General features: G+C 36.6%; 1 protein-coding gene across 1 annotated transcript; it reads left to right on the plus strand.

Annotated features, from left to right (window-relative positions):
* The first annotated feature begins 2603 nt into the window (after positions 1-2603).
* On the plus strand, positions 2604-3506 carry LOC141485093 (uncharacterized). The gene has a single exon (XM_074181097.1). It carries the CDS (start codon positions 2604-2606, stop codon positions 3504-3506), a length of 903 nt encoding a protein of 300 aa, XP_074037198.1.
* Positions 3507-17269: the final 13763 nt, after the last annotated feature.

Raw genomic sequence — 17269 nt, forward strand, 5'->3', positions numbered from 1 at the left:
TAACTTCTTCCCAGGATTGCAGAGACCCATGGAAGGATAGCGTTTTGCAATGATTGGGGAGATATAAACCGGATCGCGACTACTTCGAATTGAACATTTTTGGAACAGAGTCGCACATCGAAGGTAAATACCAATTTGAATGATATGAAAATGAATTCATCAAAGCTCACATTTTCATAACTGAAACATCGAATTTTCTATTCACCCCAGTTACTAGTATTGAGGTAAACAGTCCCACATTATAGACCATTCACTGGCAATAGAAATAAACCGATTCCATTCAAATCGAAGTAGATTTACGACGAAATTAATATCGAAACAACCATAATTCACCTGTTGGAACAATTCTTTCGAAGTAGTGATAATTTTCCAGAGGTAATTGGAAAACGCGGTAATCAAATTGTGAGAAAAACGAAATATTTTTATCGACGCCATGTTCGAAGTAACTGTTAGTTATATCGGGATTGGAAAATTGAATGGGCGAACAGAAAACGGAAAAATATAATTATATTGCATTCAGAATTGAGCGAAATTGCATTAAATGAAGTCAGTTGCAGTGTTAAACTCTATTTCAGTTGAGTTATTCACGAATGAAGGTGGCAGAATTCAGTTCTTGAGTCTTTCTTTGAATTGTATCATGAAAACCTTTTGAAAATCCAACATTATCGAGATTTTTGAAATACTATTTTATTCAAATCAGTATCAATAAGTTGATTTCCAGTCTGATGTCAATAAGTTATATGATTGAGACAGAGAATAATATATATTTTCCAATAGTAAGGAATCTAATAAATGAAAATTTCATAAAAATGAAGTCGCCCCGGAGTGCCAATTAATTTTTATTGTTGTTTTTATTTTATTTTTATCGTTATTAGGAATCTTGAAAGTCGACGATTTTACAAAACACAAGAGCATCTATCTATACACGTGATGTTTCCTCAAGTGAAGCATATTACAGTTGAACTAAATCGTGAAGGTCGCACACCATCCGCAATACCTTTCGAAGCTGAATCAGGAGGTCTTGAAAGTCATTCAAAGGTCATGTGTTGTGACTGACTGGTAGACATTGACCAGAAGGTTTCTGCTTTATGTGTTTTGCGACACTTTGATGACCAATATCACTGCTGTTGTTGATGAAGGTGATCGATGGAAAGTGTCGCTACTATCGACTTCACTTTGTTTCCATCACATTAAGGTTAGGAATTATACATCAGGGTTGAGAATTGAGAAACATATTAACTGAAAAGTCAATGTCGAATACTCAATTACAAGACATACCCTCTAAATAACTCCTAAGACCTGCTGATCACGATCTAGTTCAACGTTAGTTCAACTACTCAGATGTCTGTAGTAGATGTTTACAGCTGATTCTCGGCCTCCCCCCACCACTATGACGTATTAATCGCTTATTTTTGTTGGTTTAGTGGAATCAAGGTGATGTGATCTTGAAGTGTCTGGTGCATGGACCATTCAGAATTTTTTCGAGATTTCGTGTGTGTGTGACGTAATGACGTAATTGCATTTGGTTGTTGGGGCATATTTCAAAGATCCTCCAAGTAATGAATGTTCCATCGGTGTGAGTCCACCAAGCGGTGTGACGTCACAGCAGGCAAGGTACAGGGTTTATCATGTGCATGTCTGTATATAAACATACGTCTGCATACTTCAAAGATCCTCCAAGTAATGAATGTTCCATCGGTGTGAGCCCACCAAGTTAGTGTTGTGACAGCTGCAACCGTTCAGCAGTAGGAGAGCGAGATGTGCACTCCACGGCGTATGGTTGAGTAATGCGTATTCATCGGTATGTCCTCTGTCTCGACATCTGTCCTGTACGCAACGCGCAACGCTGTCTGTTCGTATCGGCATCCGTTAATGTATCCAACTTAGAGATTGAGTTGGTGCATGTAACTGAGAGGTGTGGATGGCTATGTCGTCTTGACGGATACGATCAGAGTGTATTTAAGAAGCGGACCAGTGTAGGTTATGTTAGTTTACATCAAGTGAATTAGTGAGAACGTATCATAGAACATGTATTCCTGTGATTGTGGTAAATCTTTCACTCGTAATGATAATCTTCGTCGGCATCAGCTCCATCACAATCTATATAAGGTGAAGTGGGATAAGTGTGTAACAGGAGTAAGAGTGTAGACGGGTCACAGAACGTACTATTTTCAAAAGTTAGACGTGACATCTACCCGAATCGAGTTGAATAATAATGTGTCTTCTATCTAAATTACCAAACTGTTGTAGTTTTCTATATCAGCTAACTGACCACCTGTTCAACATTCATCGGCACATTGCAGCACTAAGTACAATTTGACGAGCATCAAATATCGTCAGTCATCATCCTAAAGACTTGATTTTTAGCTTTTGTGAGAGGTGTAGTGAGTAGTGAAGGTAATAATAATTATATTTTATACATTATTTTTTTCATAAAGTCAGGTTTACATAAAAATGACATTTACTAAACAGTTGCCTCGTTAAAAAACCATAACGGGGCAAGTGTGTTCTAATTTTCAGAGGGAAGTGCGTAGTATACTACACACTTACCCCTAACCCAAAAAGGGAAATTTATCAATCCTAATTTTTATTTCTAGGCAAGAATGGTTAGAAAGATTATTCGTAAAACAACCAAGAGAAGTACGTTTACTGACGACACTCTGAAAAGGGCATTAGACGAAATTTCAAGAGGTGTAACAACACAGTATGCGGCCCACAAGAAATATAACATTCCACAAATGACTCTCAGTTACCACCGAATGGAACTGAGAGGTGTCAATAGTTCATCTATGGGAAGAGGAACAGCAATTCCTTATGATGAAGAAGCAAAACTTGCAGAGTGCTTAATAACAATGGAAAAATGGGGGTGGGGATTACCGCGGAAAGATATTTTTAATACTGTTGAGAAGTTTGTCATTAAAAACAATTTCAAGACGCCGTTTAAAAATGGGCGGCCAGGAGAGGACTGGTATCTTGGATTTTCCAAACGTCACAACTTATCAATTAAAAAACCACAATCTGTGGAATTTGCCAGAAAGAAGTGTTTAGATCCATTTATAATAAATGATTATTTTGATATTTTGAAAAAGCAGTTAGATGCGCTGAATTTACATGATAAACCAAGACAAATATGGAATTTAGTTGAAACCAATTTTTGCCTGGATCCGTGCAAAACAAAAATAGTGGAAAAACGAGGGGCAGCTTCCTCACGAACCACCGCAGGTACAGGAAGAGAAAACACAACTGTGTTGATGGCAGTTAGTGCTGATGGGTTCAAAGCTCCACCCCTGATTGTTTTTAAAGCAAAGAATATGTGGGACGGATGGGTGGCACCACCATCAGAAGAATTTCCTGGAACCACCTATGCAACGACAGCTAAAGGCTGGATGGAGGCAAATATTTTTCTGAGGTACTTCGAAAAACATTTACTGGATATTTTCGGACCTGAGCGTCCGATTTTATTATTATATATGATGGTCACACATCACATGTTGATAAAAGAATAATTAAAATAGCTTAAGATAATAATATAATTATATTGAAACTACCCCCTCATTCGTCTCATCTTCTGCAGCCACTCGATTTATCCGTTTTTAAGTCATTGAAATTCAAATGAGACAGTGCTTTAGTAGACTGGCGAAGACATAACGAAGGAAGAAAAATACCTAAGAAACGCTTCAGCTCATTAGTTGGTCAAATATGGAAAGAAACAGATCCCGAAATCATTATGAACGGTTTTAAAAAAGCAGGCATTGTTCCTTATAATTCCGAAGTCGTGTCCAAGGAGAAATATGATCCATTATCATACAAGAGATGGGAAGAGCATCAAAGAACCAATAGCAAATTACCAACGAATGATGTTGTAGCGAGCGTTGCTGGTACTTCCAATGAGAAAGATGTGCCATCAGAAACAAAGTGCACATTTGAAGAATTACTTCTATCTACTGTCAAACAATATAATCCGCCCGAAAGGGTGAAGAAGACGAGACTAGCTTCTGGAGCAGAAGTGATAACAGCCAAGGAAGCTTCCAATCGTTTGCAAGAAATACATGATACCAAAAAAAAAAACAAAAACAAAGGATTTCAAGCAGAAGTTCACCAAAATTTTGAACCAGAAGAAAACGAGCAAGAGGAAGAAATGATACTTGATGATAGTGACGATGACATAGAAGAAGAGATGGGAGAAGAAGAAGCACTAGAAGCTTCTATCAATGAAATTAGTAAGCCTTTGGATGCAATAACAGAAAATGATTGGGTGTTAGTGTGCCTCTCAGGAAAAAAGTCCAAAAGGTACTATGTTGGCCAGATCATACGTGCTGCTGATAGCGAATATAATGATTTTGAAATAAAGTTTACCAAAAAAGTTCCTACTTTAGATCCTATGTCTTCTTCAACTTTTATATGGAAATGCCCTGAAGAATGTGCATTTATTGCAAGAGAGGGCATCATTCTTTCACTCCCATCACCCTACTTTGGTCGACGAGGTTTATTAAAATTTGAAATAGACTTTTCTTCATATAACGTAGAATACTTCTCAGTTAATTTCTGTCAGATGAAGTTAAATCTTCATTCTAAAGATGAATAAAACGAAGTTTTGCTAAAATGCGACTTTTTTCATTTCGACACTTACACAGTAAAATGATATTTTATGTACCATTTTGTTGTACGATCGGAATCATTTGTCTATTGTGTTATTCAGTGTATTAAGTAGTTTTAAACACTTGCCCCACATAATTTCAACTGTATAACTATTTGAGATACAAACCAGTTACACACTTGCCCCAAAAGTCTGGGGAAGTGTGTAGTATGAACCCTGTTTGAAAAAAAACCCTATAAAATCCAGGACATTATGTTTAAGAAATTGTTACTCCTACAACGAAAACCTCAAGGTACATGAAGTTCACGGAAATAATAAAAACAATATTATTTGTTCAATCACATTTTTTGATAATATCTTTTTATAAATTATTATATATTTACTACACTGTTACCACACTTCACCTTACACTATTGTTTTTGACCTATAAGGAGAAAGTTAGTACACAACCAGTACTTGCACTTCCCTACATCAGAGGATTGTCGAAACGTCGTGAATTAAATTGGCTTGAACTCTTTTAATTTCAATTCCTTTCGTTATTGTTTCATTTTCAATTGTTGCTTATAATTTATTTTATTGTAATATCATTTCAGGGTTTTCTTGACCAATATAATTGATTTTTTCCGCTATTATTTTTGATTTTATTGATCCTTTCAAGGATTTCAAATCCGCATTAGAACAATGCAGACAAAGTTTTTTCTAGCAGCAGCAACACTTGATAATAAAAAATTGGTTTATATTTTTTGTAACCGTCTGCTTCACATGTTATCGTTGTAAAAAACTCAGTACTTCATAGGATGAATCATAAATTTGAAATAAATCGATCGAGATAATAACATGACTGAAATACAGTGTATAGAAAATTAGCCAAACTTGCATTTAGAATTGTTTTATATGGCATTTGAATACTATATTCTACCACATAGCTTCTTGAATCTGAATAATGTCTAGTGAATGTGTATAAATCGGGCCTCATTAGAAAATCTGTTTTATGTGAATTATTCTCCCAATCATCAAAAATGTGTCAGAATCAAGATGAAAATATGAAAGTTCAACAAAACCAAAATTTGTTAACATCTCATGATTGCCGTTTTTATGCATTTGAGTGCATAAGATCATTTGCATTATGCTCAACTTCTTCTGTTGAATCATATCTCTCAGGAATCTGCTCTTCGTCATTATTTCTCCAGCAAAGTAATCATTCGAAATATGAAACTCCACAGCGATAAATCACCTGCGGCTATACTTACACAAAACCCGGCATTATGCAAAATACAACTGTTGGCCTGTTTGAAGACCATATTTCATAAAAGCAGTGTAGCATCGATTTTCTCACTCACTGTTTCTACACACAACCTCCGAATTTTATTAATGCAAATTTCCTCCAAAGTAATTTCCAATTCGGCCGGGCGGGGCATTAATCTTCTGATATGTTATTAGGGGATGGGGGCGTTTTTGTCGGATTCTTTGTGGGTGATGGGCTTTTCTTTAGAGGCTAGCTTCTAGGAAAAAATGCTATTTTCACGATAATGTGGATCGGTATACTGAGATTGTGGTTCAATAATCGGAACTGTAACTCCGAACACAGATTTGGCTTCCCACTTTTCCATCTTCATGCAAAAGAATGTAGGAATGTTACAAAGAGAGGTGAATGATATCTGATTCAATTCTATGATGAATGTTTGAAGTACACACTGAATAGAAAAAAGTGTTTTTGTTTAAATCAATGTTCCTTTGGGAGTAGTCGTTTCGAAAAAACTTTTTGTTTGGTGTGATTCAATGTTTGAAAGTAGTTATTTCGAGGGAGCTTCTTCTTCCAAAACACTTCTGTATTGATTGGTTCATCAAAAAATAATTGAATCGAAATTAGTACTTATAATCTTCAAATGAAGATGGAGACGTAGAAAAACACAACCTTTTATTTTTCAATAATTAACCTCTTCTAAAAGTATACCATCTTTCAATTTGAACAATATTTCTTAGACTGAATGAATGAATGTGCAGAAATCCTGTGAATGATATCTGATTCAGTGTTCATATTGAAGTATTTGTTTCGAACGAATATTTTTGTCTAATTCAATGTTTGTAAGGAAATATCTATTAGGATTATCATCGTACTGTGCGCTGGTCAGGCCCTATCCCCCGAAGCCCCGATACATTCGGGAGGGCGCGCCAGCATAATCAACCAATGACAACTCCCCACACCGTGGGGTAAGTGATCATTGGGTCCGAGAATCATGTGCCCTGAGCAAACGCAGTGAGCCAAGAATGACGGCCTTCTGCATCTGTGCGGCTAAGATGTCTGCCTTAAAGCGGCAAGCCCGTATGATTTTAAGATTCGAGAGTAGAGAGGACAACATTCCACCAAGGACTCCAATCAGAACAACCATATTGTTGACAGAGTGATCTGGATAGAGTCTGCGGAGTTCGAAGAGAAAATCTCGATATTTTATCCATTTTTCCTCCTCTTTTCTGACGATATTCGTCTCGCAAGGAGCTGAAAACTCCACGACAAATATCGTTTTGCTTTGGTGGTCGAGAAGGACCACATCAGGTTTATTAGCTTGTATGTGCCTGAGGGTGGGGAATGAATAGTTACAATGAATTCGGGACTTTTCATTCCCCACAACGGATTCAATATCCCCCGAAGCGTAGGGCAACACCGGTGTCTCGTCAATACCGTAGGAGTGCCGTAGATGGTAATATAGCACCCTTAGGGCCGCGTTATGTCGATGTATATAGGCCGAGACCGCATATGCTGGAAATGCTGATAGCAAGTGCATTAGGGTCTCGGGCGCCTCGCGGCAGGCCCTGCACCTTGTATCAGGAACATCTATACCCATCACGCGACTGCGGTAGACTAAGGTGTTGAAGACACCATCCAGGCAAGCCATGATGAACCCCTCAGTTTCCAACTTCAGCCCACTCGACCTGAGAAAAGCGAACGTCAGGCGCTTTGATAAGCCGAGGTCTTCAATGTTATTGAAGAAGACCCCATGCATCGGCTTATCCCTGTGTCTCCGCAGAAGTAAGGTGATCTCTGCGGCTTTCATCTGAGCTTTTTGCTGAACGGGTTCCAACTTGGTGACAGAGTTGTAGTCACCTCGTTCAGAGTCGAATACTATACCCAGTTCATCAGCTGCTCGAGCAGCTGCCCTGAGGAGAAATGCTCCAATTCCTGCTCTCTCATGGTCACGGACCATGCAGAGAAGGGGATCCGAACTCCTGACGACTTTATTGGCTGTATTCAGTACCATTCTGTCATGTAGACACTCCAAACTCAAAAGTCCACGACCTCCCTGTTGTCGGGGGAAGTACAACCGTGGAACGGACGATTTGGGATGCAAACTCCTATAGAGATGCATCATTTTTCGGGTCCTTACGTCGAGTTGATACAGCTCCTCCCGAGTCCACTTCACTACTCCAAACGAGTAGAGTAAGATTGGAACGGCAAGCATATTTGTTGCAGCTACTTTGTTCTTCCCCGACAGTTCCGATGACCAGATCTGTCGAAGTTTGTGCTGATACTTGCCGCGGAGAGAGTTTTTCACTGCAGTTACCTCTTGTGAGTGGCGTTGTTCCACCCCGAGGTAAGTATACGTCTCTCCGGCATCCAGATGATATAGGATGCTTCCATCTACGAGCTGCACATCTTCTCCGTAGTCCCCGCATCGTCCTCTTTTGAGATGAACCACTGCACATTTGTCTATCCCGAATTTCATACCGATAGCATGCGTGTACTCTTCCACCACCCTCAAGGACTGATGGAGATCCTTCTCTTCAGAGGCATGAAGTTTAAGATCATCTATATAAAACAGATGGGTGACCTTGTGCCTCCGGTTTTCGGGGGTGCCACAGTTATACCCTCGAGTATTTCTGAGCGCAACAGATAATGGCAATGGTGAGATGCAGAATAGAAGGGGACTGAGGGAATCACCCTGAAATACTCCCCTTCTGAAAGTGACCCACCCTGTTTGGACTCTTGCTTGACCAGGTGTTATGGTGAAGCGAGTTCGCCAAAGTGGTATCAGTTGTTCAATGCATCTCACTATGTTATGGGGTACCGCAATGCATCTAAGCAAATGCAAGATGAGCTCATACGAAATTGTATCAAATGCCTTTCGGTAATCGATCCAGGCCATAGAGAGGTTACGCTTATATTGTATCGAGTTCTGCGTTACACATCTATCGATGGGCAGGTTCTCTTTACATCCAGCGACTCCTCTGTAACTCTATTCAAAAGATGAGTAAGTGTTCCAAGTTGAGACAGAATAAACTTCAATAAAAATTGGCAACAAAAGCCTAAATTGAAAAACTGGTATTCCGATTCCACTCAACTAAGTTTCAAAATCATTGTGATGACCTAAAATGAAAATTGAAACCTGATTCTGTGACAAAAATTGGACCCAAAAATTACAGGAATTGAATACTGTTGTCACAATTAATGTGATAGTTGTTGAATAAATGATATAAAATATTGAACTGAGAATCTTCAATCAAATCTGCATTGATTAATTTCAAATTCATCATTTGAATTATTTATTCCGAAACGAGAAAAAATTCCAAATCTGATTCGAACTTTATTTTTCCATTCTTGACAATATACCCGTTTGAATGTGGTTCCATGTTTTGAAATACTTCAATGTGAAAATAATAAAAGATTTCTAACCATCTCAACTACTCTAAAATGATATTACGTCATTTTCCACTGAGTTCTTTAGAAAATTCAACGATATTCCTTCTCCTTCCTTTAGAGTACATAATTGGCATCATTACTCGCGCCAAATTCATAGACCTCTTCAACGATAATCTGAGCTGACCCCAAACTATCTGGTTGAGCTCGTCGTCATGACCAGTGCATAATTACCATCATCGTAGTTTAGGGCCAGTAACACGGATTAGTTGGATTTTAGACAAAATTACAATGATATCCAGTTATTGCGTCGCTCAGTTGAAACGTATTCACAATGCCAGCACGATTATGTAGCTAGGTTGATCGCTCTGAACGACAATCCCATGATAATCAGCTGTTTACGGAACGGGATGATTATATCGAATGATTTCCTAAATGTTCGAACTTGATGAAAAAATACGTGTAATAACATCGTTTGGAAAATAATTATTTTATGCAAACACTTCCGTGAGCAATAAAATTGGTAGCTATGATATCGATATTTATTTATCAACAACAAAATTGATTTTCTTTCACATAGATGCATTCAACTACGGAAGTTGGGAGCGATAAAACTGATGATGATGAAACTGATAGCTATGAAATCAACATCTACATGTCAGTCATTAATCAGAATGATTATTTTTCACATAGATGCAATCAACTGAGAATGATTATTACATAAAATAATATTTGCGAACATCACTCAATCTGAAAATTTTCAAAAAGTGTCCCATTTTCGAAAACTAATACCATGAGAGCCGTTAAACACACGCTTTAGTGTAGATTGATTTGGAATAAAATCAAACTCTCTCTCGTACACTTCATTCATTGATATAGCAGATAGTTAACAGAATTTCACATCGCCGCACTGATTTTGATGTGACATTACTGAACAAAAAGTTAATACTCAAATAAAATATACATATGGTAGCATATTTTGGCGAATGCTCCTTAGAGGAACATTTTGGCGGAAACTTTATTTGTGTATATTTTGGCGAATGTTTAGCGTTGAATATTTTTGCGAATGCTTCAGCAGTATGTATTTTGGCGAATGCTCGGGTGGGTTATACATTTTGGCGAATGTTTTATAGGTGCCTATTTTGGTGAAACATTTAATGTTACATATTTTGGCGAATAGATATACTTGGATTTTAGGCGGATACTATACCGGGCAATTCATGATGAGCGTTAATTAGCCGTTTCTGGCAAACTATTCAACGGATCAACCTGAAAATTCCACAGTATGCATAAGTCAATATGACTTACACGCCTAAAATATTTTAGACGAAGCGGCGTTGTCTCATCTACTATAAAGAGTAGCGGCTTCTTTTATTTTTCAAATGGAACACCTAATATTTAATATCATATTATGATTCATTATCACTTTGCAAACAAATTCATGTACTATTTTCTTATACCTATCTATTACCGTTTAGAAGATATAAATTAATTTCGATATTTTTTTCACCAAACATGAACTTTTATAAATGCTGATAATCTTGAACTCTCTTGCATTAAAACGATCAAATTTGAAATGAAGTGAAGTGATACTATGAGGATCTTCACTTCGAATCATATTTTCATTTGCCTCATACAGGGTCTTCAAAAAATGCAGATACTTTGATCTCATGAAAAAATGAGTAGAACTCAATTTTTTCAATCGGAACACCCTGTATATTTCAACATTTTTGAGCTCTACATCCGATTTCAGATTAACTTTGTTCAGATAATACTATTTCTATTTTGAACCGTTTTCGAGATGAACTGTTTCAAGCGGAAATTGACATGGTTTCCTTGTTCATCACTCATTTTTGTAAAACAGATTTCGTTTGATGTTTCTCAATTAGTCACAGATAATACAATAGAAAGATAATTATCAAAATACTCCTCAACCATCGAATGAAACTTCTCTTCAAACAATAGTTTTATTAACGCTGAACTGAACTGAAAATAATGAACCCATAAATTGATGAGTTAATTTAATCGTCAGTGTATTTCAGAATATGTTCAAACACATCTCCACTTCTACTCAAACAAACATGTAATCTCTTCAAAAGATTGTCATATGTAGCGCTTCTGACCAAGTCTGAAAAACTATTGAAAGCAGTTGTAACTCTCGATTTCATATCTTCCATTGTTGTTATTGGAGTAGAGTAAACCATATTTTTAATGAAACCCCACACGAAATAATCTAATGGATTGCCATCTGGTGATCTAGGAGGCCAACGAAAAGGTCCATTATTACCAATCCATCTGTCTTCGAAGATTTCGGTTAAAGCTTCGCTGACTGAATGAGAATTATGGGGTAGAGCACCATTCATTTGGTACCATACACGTTCTCTTCATGGTCTATTATTCAAAATCATTTGAATTCCATTCCTCAGTAAATCTTCATATTTTGATGCATTCGAATCATCATCATAGAATTCGATATGAAAAATTGACTCATTCTTTATGACACAAAATACATTGAATTGCCATCTTTCTTGAAAACCCTTTTGGCGGACAACATGGGGATTTTCTGGCGCCTAATAATGACTGTTGTGTCTATTGAAAACTCCATTTTTTGTGAACTTGGCCTCATCTGTCCATATGATATTGTCAAGGAAATGTTCATCCTCTTGAGTCTTGACAAGTAACCATTCAAAGAATTCCACTCTACGATGTAAATCAGTCTCTTTCAAATGTTGGACAGAGTAGAACTTATAGGGATGCCATTTATGCTTATTAAGAATTCGACAAATTGTCACGTAGGGTATACCTATCTCCCTTTCAGCCTCGTGCAGAGAAGCATTTGGAAATGCATGAAAGTATCCCAAAACTGTTATACCATTGTCATCATCATCCACTTTAGTCTTCTTACGAATGATTTTTGGGCGGAAGGTTCCATTCAACCTACAGTTTTCTTCGGCTTCGGAAGTTGTGGATATCTTTCATGAAATACTAGGCATGTTCTACTTGCAATTCTATTGCACTCACCATAAATTATTAATAAATTCAAGAAATCTTCATTACTGTAACCTAATCTTGACATTATTCTATTATAATTGGTAGCTATCACAATCAGTCAAAACCACCAACGAAAGTCTGACGTTAAATAATTGGTTCATTTATTTTTCCAAAGCACACTATTAAAAAATATTAATGTGAACTGTTGTACGTTAGAGACCAATACCTCGATGTATACAAATTGTAACTTTTTCTAAGGTAAGTACATACCAATTTCGAATTGACTGATCTGAGACAGTTAAAAAACTGGATCAAAAAGAAATATTACTTAGTATAAAAAAAAAATTGAATATCCAAAATAAGTGATGAATTCAAAAAAACGAGCAAGAAACCCACGTCAGTTTCCGTTTGAAACAGTTTATCTCGAAAACGGTTCAGAATAGAAATATTATTATCTGAACGAAGTTGATCCAAAATTGAATGTAAAGCTCAAAAATGTTGAAATATACAGGGTGTTCCATTTGAAAAAATTGAGTTCCACCCATTTTTTCATGAGATCAAAGCATCTGCATTTTTTGAAGACCCTGTATGAGGCAAATGAAAATATGACTCAGAGTGAAGATCCTTATAGTATCACTCCACTCCTTTTCAAATTTGATCCTTTTAGTGCAAGAGAGTCCAAGATTATCAGCATTTATAAAAGTTCATGTTTGGTAAAAAAAATATCGAAATTAATTTATATCTTCTAAACGGTAATAGATAGGTATGGGGAAATAGTATATGAATTTGTTGACAAAGTGATAATGAATCATAATATGATATTATATACGGGGTGTTCCATTCGAAAAATCAAAGAAGCCGCTACTTTATAGTAGAAGCGACAACGCCGCTTCGTCTGAAATAGTTTAGGCGTGTAGGTCATATTGATTTATGCATACTGTGAAATTTTCAGGTTGATCCGTTGAATAGTTTGTCAGAAACGGCTAATTAACGCTCATCATGAAAATCCCTGTATAATTGGGTATTTTGGCAAAACTCTCTGATTGCATATTTTGGCGAATGATTTGATCAATAATTTTATATTACCTTCCATTTTTCAAGTTGAAACAATCAAACATATAAACGTTATTTTGCTCGAATCCTATTTCACCCTCGAACTCAAAAAAAAGTTTTATTCATCCCGAGTTACTTTCTTGGCAAAATATAAAAATCCTCTCAACAATCTAAACCAGCGTTCCCACTTCACTGTCACATCCATTTTGCTCCGATGGACGACGAAATAATATTTTGACGGCGGTAATAGAGTGTTGCAGTGGGAGTAATCTCGACGTGTAATGATGGCGGAACTCGCTCCGGGGATTCCCTGAAGAGCGTGAGGCCTCCGCAAGATCGGGATGTGGTGCAACACTCATGAGAAATGCACCACCGGAGAATTTCGTATCCAGACCGGTGGCGGTTACTTCTATAATTAATAGAGTTTCTTGACTTGTCAGCGAGACTTTTTATGGAAAGTGCGTGGAGTTACTTCCTCATTTCATTGACAGGGTGGAATTTTCGATATGCGGTAATGTTTGCCCAAAGTCAGACTTGCATTCGAAATGGAGGCCAAAAGGTTCAGCTACGGAAATCAATTCAAAGTTCACTGTAGTCATCTGGGAGCAACAATCCATATGAATAATCAATAATGGCATGGCAATTCGCACAAATACTGGGATCCTTCAAAAAAATCACGGAGTCCCAGTTCAGCAGTTATTTGCCAAGAATTCAAACATTTTCAATGCAATGTTGGCAGATTCTTGAAAATAATATAAAAACAAGAATGAGTTATCACTAGACTTAGGTTGGAAGAGTTGTTGGCGATGAGAGATGCGACGAGAATGATGAGTAATGATAGCGATGATAAATGAAACACTATCGTTTATTTGTCAAAAAGTACTATGAAAATAGAAACGATGCTTCTACACACTCTTTGACCGACCTTGATATAAAGCAATAACTATTATGTGTACTCAGTGTATGTTCGAATGTCACCCACCATATAGGTAGGTGGTGATCTGTGATTTATAACTTTTTTAGAAAGCAGCAGAGGTCCAGCGTGTTGGCGAAAGTAAGCCAGAGATATTTTTCTCATTGTACTTTGTTTATTTGAGATTTCATCTTCCACTAGTATGGGATCGTGAGAAGAAGTTCTCCTATTTTTGGAATGGTATCCTGCCTCTTCTGAGGAATTGGAAATGGCTGAAAATCACGTGGCTGGCAACGTAAATTTTCATGGAGAACTTGCACAACAACACAGGTATTACATCTTGTTGAGTAAAAAAAAGGAGTAAAATACAATGATCTATCTCCTATAGGGTTCGTAGTTCGGGTTCTGAAGCTCTAGAGACCCTGCAGTCTCTGTCATCAGAGGTCAATTTATACTTTCTGGATGCTTCGATACTGAGGAGGCATCAGCAGAACTGTTCCGTTAAAGACATCACGGTTGCTGTGTATACAAACTTGAGGAGTTATTCGAACCGCCCGCACATGGGTGCATCTGTCTGCTGAGTTACACGTGTCTAGTTTCTACGGTTTCAAACTGGGCACTCAAAACACTTACTCTCTGTTGCCAACACCTTTTGAGATTCAGAACATCAAGTAAATCACAGGCAGTAACATCAAGCCAAATTCGGGGGTAAATCATTTTGTTGTTCCATATTTTTCAACTATCCCCTGCACAGTTTGAAAAGGCTAACAAGTCACTAATGTAAGTTTTTCATTAATTTCCTAAAAAGATTTTGAGATCCTGCGACAGCAGGATATTGCATTTTTGGTTTCATATTGCCAAATATCCTACTACAAGAGTTTAGTTTTACATAATTTCATAAAAAAATATATACTATAAAAGTTATAAAATGATTCACCTGCACCAGAAAAAATATCCATCTATTTCATCATCCTCAGAGCACTAAACATGTATCTAATGAGTGGAAAATGTGTCAAAATGTATACAATTTCATAACTGATTTGGTGGAACTTGTATAAACCCAATATGAAATCTAGGATGTAATGAGTGGATACTCTGACTAGTGTCCGGAGTTCGGTGTTAATTACATCCCCAGCAAGTTTGTAGTTTCCGAAAGAAAATGGGTGATATACTGGAGTATCACTTAGAAACTGATGGACGATGCAAGTTGCTACAGGCTGATGAAAATCTGAAAGGTACATATGAATTGAGAACAGTCCAAGAATTGACCCTTGTGGCACTCCTAGAATTTGATCTATTTCGGTATCTTCATACCTCAGAATCATATATCACACGTTAATAGGGATTTATATTGTATTGAACTGTATGAATTGATTCAATGACACTATTTTATTCAATATTTAAATGTTATTTTTTGTTTCAGGTACGTAGAAACTTTGCTCCATCCATGAATATCCTATTTGGTAAGAAATGAATATGATTCGAATCACCAGTCACGAAAATATTGCTTCATGATGAATTGTAATCTAATACTTTTCATTGTTTTTTCGCGTATATTACCTGCTGAAGAATGAACTAAGTTGAATCAATTGAGAATTTTTCAAAATGTGATGAAGGGCAACTGAAAAATCACCTCAGGAAGTTACCGCGTAATATTGGCCAGCTACTTGTCGTACTCACAAATTTTGCCTACAAATTAGATGAAAAATCACTTGAAAAAAATTATTTCTCTACTTAGTTTTATTCAGTGGACATCCATGAATATCCTATTTGGTAAGAAATGAATATGATTCGAATCACCAGTCACGAAAATATTGCTTCATGATGAATTGTAATCTAATACTTTTTATTGTTTTTTCGCGTATATTACCTGCTGAAGAATGAACGAAGTTGAATCAATTGAGAATTTTTCAAAATGTGATGAAGGGCAACTGAAAAATCACCTCAGGAAGTTACCGCGTAATATTGTCCAGCTACTTGTCATACTCACAAATTTTGCCTACAAATTAGATGAAAAATCACTTGAAAAAAATTATTCCTCTACTTAGTTTTATTCAGTGGACAGAGTTTCGAAAAACATATGTTTTCGTTTCCAAAACACGAAAAGCACTTCTGAACTTCCACCTCAAAGTGTGAATAGCTTCGATTCTTTTGACATACGTTGAAGGAATGAAATGTCTATATGTCGTATGCTATAGTCAACATGAATACATTTATTAAATGATATTTTGAAAATTCGAAAGCTCATTTGGTGATAATTATTGTTTCCCATTCATTTCATAACGGGATCACCAGATGTTTTTGGAATATGCCCCCAATCTCCTTAAATATTCACGATGTTCATTCCTTCTCACATCTAGGGGTCTTGAGGTTTCACCTATATAACTTCTTTCACAAGAACGAGGAATATTATGGAAACAATATTTCGTTCTTCCAACCGTATTTTCGAGTTTAGTTTGTGTAAAAAGGGATCTCAATATGTTGGTAGTTCTGAAAAGCATTCTAACATCATATATATAACCGATGTGTCTCAATTTCTTAGATTTGGAGGTATGACGTTTTTTGTGAGGTGTGTATATTGATGAATGATAACTGTGGAATCGTATTCATCAATTTTTATCATACCATTCAGAAAAAAAGTTGGTTTTGGGCTTCCTTTTCTGAAATATATTTCATCGTAGCTTCTCTTGAATTCAAATTACTGAAGAAAACGTGGATATCATCTGGGTTATCGTCCCAGATATCGAGTATATCATCAACATTTCTCCACTATATTTTTGGACCGTTGTGGTAGATTCCGATGTATATTTTCCCAAAATACTTTATGTATGTTACTCAGAATCGGTGAGCCAATCGCCATTTCAATCTATTCTGATAAAAATCCTCTTTGAAATGAAAAAAAGCGGTATATTATTTCAGGAAATCCAAAATAGCTTCTACATTCAGTTTTTTTCAGCTATTCAGATTACTATCATTTTCTAATTCAGTTCTCACAATTCTTAGGGTTTAATCAACCGGAAACTTGGTGAATAAACTCACAATATCAAAACTCACCAGGAGATCACCGTTTCAAATTTGTAGT

This window comes from Leptinotarsa decemlineata, unplaced genomic scaffold (genome assembly GCF_025532065.1).
Source record: "Leptinotarsa decemlineata unplaced genomic scaffold, Ldec_3_MD MMD2_tig00026307_RagTag_RagTag, whole genome shotgun sequence".
Classification (NCBI taxonomy): Eukaryota; Metazoa; Arthropoda; class Insecta; order Coleoptera; family Chrysomelidae; genus Leptinotarsa; species Leptinotarsa decemlineata.

Bases quoted from the DNA above. Each gene is read 5' to 3' on its own strand.
- LOC141485093 (XM_074181097.1), top strand. From the start codon at position 2,604: ATGGTTAGAAAGATTATTCGTAAAACAACCAAGAGAAGTACGTTTACT.